Source organism: Barbus barbus (assembly GCF_936440315.1).
Source record: "Barbus barbus genome assembly, chromosome: 25".
Taxonomy (NCBI): Eukaryota; Metazoa; Chordata; class Actinopteri; order Cypriniformes; family Cyprinidae; genus Barbus; species Barbus barbus.
Window position 1 is genome coordinate 15,713,173 of NC_136753.1, and position 6,002 is coordinate 15,719,174.

Sequence of the window (6,002 nt, forward strand, 5' to 3'; positions counted from 1 at the left end):
CAGCCTTTAGCCTTGAGCATAGTTTTCTCAGAAATACATTCTGTATCTGCTGTAATAGTGCTCAAAAGAGGGGGAGGGAGAGACCTGTAAATTGTGCTTTAAATGAGCCTTGTCGCCCTTACACTGGGATTTAGATTTCAATGCTTTTCTTCCTGTAAATTTCCTTAATACATCTTAAACCATCCACACCCAACTGAGCTGTTCAGTCATGACGTCAGTTGTAGGTCAACTGGATTCACCATGGATTCCCTAGAGAATTTCTAATAGGCTGTTTTCAATTAATGAGTAAATTAAAGAGTTAGATTACATAATCACACATATTTTGGCAATTGTAGTAATTATGTTAGCAATTGTTGTAGAACAGAATGTGAAAATGGTTCAATAATGTTACCACAGAAGACGCTATACGTTTAAGTAAAAAAAAATCACAATTCTAAAACCACATAGATGTTCCCAAGGGAATCCATGGCTCAAAAATGCTTATTCTCTACTGGGTTTTAGGATCTGGGTTTAGCTGCTAAAACAGCTCAAAGTGCTCTGTTTAGTGTGAAAAAATATAGAAAGGCTGTTGATTTTAGGGTTCATTTGATCTTCTCAAGCTTTGGTCTGAGCTAAATGACTAGGTAAGAATGACCAGGTAGCCATTGTCTTTAAAACTGTCCCATTGTAGGACAAAGACCGAACACACATGCTGTGAAATGTGCATCTTTTGACTCTCCTAAACTATTATTATATAGCATGTTAATACTGCAAAAGCAGCCCCATCCTTGTTCAGATTTTTGATAGATTTTTGGTTGACATTTCCAAGCAGCAAATGTTGTTTGATCCTTATCAGTATTGTCTGCATACTGTTACTTCTCTCTTTCATTCATAAACCTGTTTTTCTAACGATACTTTTTTTCTTCCTTTTCAATAAAGCTCCTTCTGCCTTAGATTCAGTGGGTTGGGTGTTTTATTTTGTTGATTTTCCTTTTCATACTTTCTCAGTCTTTCTACAGTTCAAACACTGAAGTTACTTCCTTAGTTGCAACGCACTGCCACCTTGTGGAGAGATTGCACATTGCTAAAATATGAAAAAATCGAATCAAATCATGCATCCAGTTTTGTTCCTATTAGATGTTTCATCATTGTTTGAGACTTTTAATAGCTGACATAAAAATTTTTTCAGCGCATTTAAATCACATAATGAAATTGTATTCAAATAAAAACAAAGATTTGTATTTGCATAATTTTACAAACAAACCACATTTCTTTTAGGCAAATACTCTGTACAATTCAAGTTTGATTTACTCATCAGCTGCTTATCCCTGGGGTCTCTCTCTTTCTATTATTTAACGATACAGTGTAATATCTTTTAATATTGTCACGTTCCACTCTTCCTAACATTTTGCTATTCCTCCACTTTTTCTTTCTTTCTTCTCTCTTGCCTGCATTTTCTTGTCTTTCTATTTCTCACTGTCTATCTCTGACTCTTTCCTACAGCCTGTTAAGGGCCCGTTTGCGCTCTGAGCTTCTGGACCCAATAGGTGAGCAGAAGAGGCGCTTCAGTGCTTCCTGAAAGTAGGAATCACATTCCTCCTCCCTCAGAGCATCCCTCGCTCATCTCTCTCCATCTCTTCTTCATCTCATCCTCTACCCCTCAAAGGGGCTCCCTATGCTTCACCTGTGGTAACTCCTAGACTTTTTCTATGCCACAAATAGGTTGAATGCAGGATTTTGTTTCTACCACCTGAACACCTCGTTTTAAATATGTGAGCTCTCAAGTGAAGTCATTTTAGATATTTTTCATTGCATAAGTTCATTGCATGATTTTGTCCCTCCAAAGTGTATTATCTAGACTATGGTGCTCATTTATCAATTAAAATAATCAATTTGTGTGTTAAATTTGCTTACACTCACCTTACAGTCAGATTTAGTTGCATTGGTATTACTGTTCAATCATCTGAAGTGTCAAAAGTTTCTTAAAACATTTCATTGTCAATACTACTTTTTTAATGTTTCTTAAAGGGCCCTTGTGACTGAGGCGGCTTGTTTCCTCAGCATTTATTGTGTTTGTTGGACTAATCTGCTGGTATTGCACAGAAACCCATTGCACATAAACAGTATAGCAACTTCTCAGCTGACCACCTTACTCTTTCTCTCTTCTTTCCATCTATTTTTCTTCTTTCTATCTATCTAAACAATCCTGAATGTCGAAACTGACCAGGAACCAAGCACACATCTTTTTTATGGGACTCATAGTTTTTCTTTAAGATCTTGATGATGGTTCATCTTAAATAGCTTATTGTTTTTGCCTCTGTCTTCATTTTATTATTGGAGCTGGACTCGTTGAGTTGTCTATAAATGTGGGGGGATAGACTTTATCGATGACTGAATTTTGATAATGCTGGTCATGTTTTGTAAAGTGCACTGCTGGGCAGTAATTTGTGTGTTTTGTCTTGATTATTTGTTCATTCTCTTAAAGATGTATTTCCTGCTGTGTACATGGCAGTTAAGAGAAAAGGAAATGAATGCTATAGTGTTGAAAGATTCTTTTGTTGTTTCATATGAAATTAATGGTTGTTGTATTCTCAATGGCTCTTGCACTTTTGTCAGTTACTACTATTCAATAAATGACTTCTCTGCTTTTGTGTTCCTATCCCTGCTCTTCCTCTTTATTCTCTTTTCTTCTCCTTTATTTCTAGACTCTTATTTTTACTTGAATTGTCAGGAGCGTTTAGTCAGGGCATTTAAAATATCAATAATATCAACAAAGAAAGTAACATTCAAGTTCAGAATCATTTAAAGGGGTAGTTCACTCAATTATGAAAATTCTGCAATTCTTACTCTCATGGCATTCCAAACCTGTATTTTTTTTTCCAATGGAACCAAAGAATGTAACCAAACCATTGTAATTTAAGAAAAAAAAGAAACTATAAATGTTTGTAACATAATTAAATAATGGCGTTTATTTATTTGTTATATTGTATGTGGGAACTATCCTTTTAATATTATATTACACAAGTAGTTTGTGTAAATGAACAATAAATGTGATTTTTTCATTTGTTATTGCACAGAAACCCATTGCACATAAACAGTATAGCAGTAATAAGTACTGCACAAGTATATGGATTTAGTTTCCTCTCAATGTGACTTTTAACCCATATGCATGTTTATACCTCTTTGTTAAGAATTACAGAACAACACAGACATTTTCTGTTTCTCTTCACAGTTTAGTCCTTCCATAGTGTCCAAAACATTAATAGAAAGCATTTAATCATGGCACGGTTGCACATTTTCAATAATAAAGCCTATGCAAGAGACTTGGCTTCATTAATACAGATCCTGTATCATCTTCTCTCCCTCAGGAGCTCTCTGCCACCCCAGACTGCCTTTGGTTCCAGCTCACCCACCCTCGGCAAGAACAAACTGCCATCAGTCAGTCAGCTCATCAATCCCCAACAACGCAACACACTCACCCCATCCAGCATGGCTGGAGGACTAACTGACAGTAAGGCATATAAAATCATTAATAATTTAATATAAATTCATAGTTTGTCTACAAATTTGTCAGTGTTGTTTAGGGCTAACAAAAGATCTTATAATCGAGTTAAAGTGATTTCGGATCTAAATTGTACAAGAGGAAAGTGAACCCTTTCTTCCTAATGAAGAATATCCTGTCTGGGCTTGAGAAACACTCAGTTCTCAATGTCAATCTGACAGAGTTTCCTTTTAAAATTTAACTAGATCTTTGTGGGACACTCTGCCTAGCCTTCGGCACACTTTGGCACTGTCAAAATGTACTTACACGTGACAAATATGCATTCTCCTTTGGCCTGCTGTGTGAAATGTGCCTCAGGTTTCACATGTTCTAAGATTACCTTATCCATATTTAGTGCCCTCAGGTGTTTATTTCAGTCGATTTCAGTCAAAGACTTGACAGTTTATGTAGTGTGTGTTTGTGTGTGTGTGTGTGTGTGTGTGTATATATAATATATAGGCTATAATAAATGTGGGCAGGATGGGGACATAAAATATTGCATGATTGTATATTATTGGTAACACATTACAATAGGGATAAATATTCATTGTTTATTCATGAAACCAAGTGCATTAATAATAATTTTTTTACGTATCAGTCAGAAGTTTGGAATCATTAGGATTTTATAAAATGTTTTTGAAATTAGTTTCTTATGCTGACTAATCCAGCATTTAATAAGAAAATAAAGTAATATTGTGAAATATTACAATATAAAAAAAATATTATAAAAATATGTTTTTTTGTAAAACATTTTTCAGTATTCTTTAATAAATAGACAGTTCAGTTTTAAAAATCTTACACACCCCAAACCTTTGAATGATAATGCTTATCGGTTTCCACAAAAATATTAAGCAGCAACTGTTTTTAACATTGATAAAAATGTTTTTTAATCTCCAAATCTGCATATTAGAATGATTTCTGAAGAATAATGTAACCCTGATAATTTGGTCTTAATGGCTTAACATAGAAATAATTACATTTTATAATAAATATTATAACAGAAATCAGCTTTTACTGTATTTTTGATTAAATAAATGCAGTATTGGTGAGCATTAGAGACATTAACAATAAATAAATAAACGCCCAAACTTTTGACCAGCATTGTATTCTTTGTTGTTTTTCTAATGCTTTTTTTCAATATGGTTTGTACAAATTACTATGAACAAGTATTTTGCTGTAAAAGTTTATATATGATTCGTTTCTGATGCCTAATGCATTAACTGATGTTAACACATTGAACCTTATTGTAAAGTGTTACCATTTTATTTCCCTTCTTTTGAGGTTTATTACAGTCTCAACCCTTTCCCCTCCCTTCAGTGACCCCTCCCATGATGGGCGGTCCTGTTCCCATGAACACAGACATGAGTGCCCTGAGCCCCACCAACCCCCTGCAGCCTCAGTTACAAATGGTGCCCTCTCACTGCACACCTCCACCACCCTACCCCATGGACAACAGCATTTCCAGGTACACAAATACACTTACAGTAAGTCTCTCTGAAATAGCTCAATGAAAGTGTAATAGCATTACTGTAATCATGTTTTAAAGCTTAATATCTGTCAATTGCAGCTTCCTGTTGAGGCTGGGCTGTTCAGCCTGTTTGGACTATTTCACAACCCAAGGACTGACCAATATCTACCAGATTGAGAACTACAACTTAGAGGTGAGGAATTTGCCTTTCTCCTTAATGTTTTTCATATTCATTCATATTTGGAAAAACTATTTAGCAGTTCATGTAAAAATGAGAATTAGCTCACCCTCAGGCCAATCCGAGATGAGCTTTTTCTTCTTCATCAGAACAGACTCTGCAGTGAATGGGTGCCGTCAGAATGAGAGTTCAAACTGATAAAAACATCACAATATTCCACAACACAACTCATTTAACATTTTGTGATCTGAAAAACTGCATGTAATAAATCTATCAAGGCATTCTAACTTAAAACCTCTATCCATATTATTGCTTTCTCCAGAGAAAAGAAAAAAAGTCATTATATAAATACAAAAAAATATGCACAGATACATTGGCTATAAGCCTTTAACCAGGCAAGTTCATTAAGAACAAGTTCTTGTTTTCAATAACAGCCCGGCAGAAGAATTACTATTTCCTGAGAAACATACAAACATATATTACAATACATAAAACATAAAAAAGAATAAAATCTCAGTTAAAACATTTACAGGTCAAGGTCAGAGCACTTACTTGTAATTTTTTAAATGCACATACAATATTTCACTCTAGTTTCAATCACCTTTGTAGCACATTCCAATCATTTGGGCCAGCAAATTCAAAAGCGGGAACAGTTTATCAACTGGAGTTATTTGGATTGATTTTGGATTGTGTTTTTATCAGCATTTTTAACTCTCATTCTGACGGCATCCATTCACTGCAGAGGATCCTTATGAAAATATATGATCTGGTGTGTCTGGGTTGATGGAGAGATCAGAGCAGTGGCTACTGTATTCATGAGCTCTGTGGTATATTTA

General features: G+C 34.9%; 1 protein-coding gene across 15 annotated transcripts in view; it reads left to right on the forward strand.

Moving 5' to 3' along the window:
- LOC306845151 (tumor protein 63-like) overlaps positions 1-6,002 on the forward strand; it is a 43,842-nt gene that overhangs the window by 36,495 nt on the left and 1,345 nt on the right. For 5 of the 15 annotated variants that reach the window (XM_079377772.1, XM_079377771.1, XM_079377776.1 and 2 more), the window contains 3 exons: positions 3,348-3,490; positions 4,838-4,985; positions 5,088-5,181. In XM_079377772.1, the coding sequence (XP_079233898.1) occupies positions 3,348-3,490; positions 4,838-4,985; positions 5,088-5,181 (385 nt within the window). Of the gene's footprint in view, positions 1-3,347; positions 3,491-4,801; positions 5,005-5,087; positions 5,182-6,002 lie in introns of all 15 variants that reach the window. The other 10 variants (XM_079377764.1, XM_079377773.1, XM_079377774.1 and 7 more) reach the window with 3 other exon arrangements.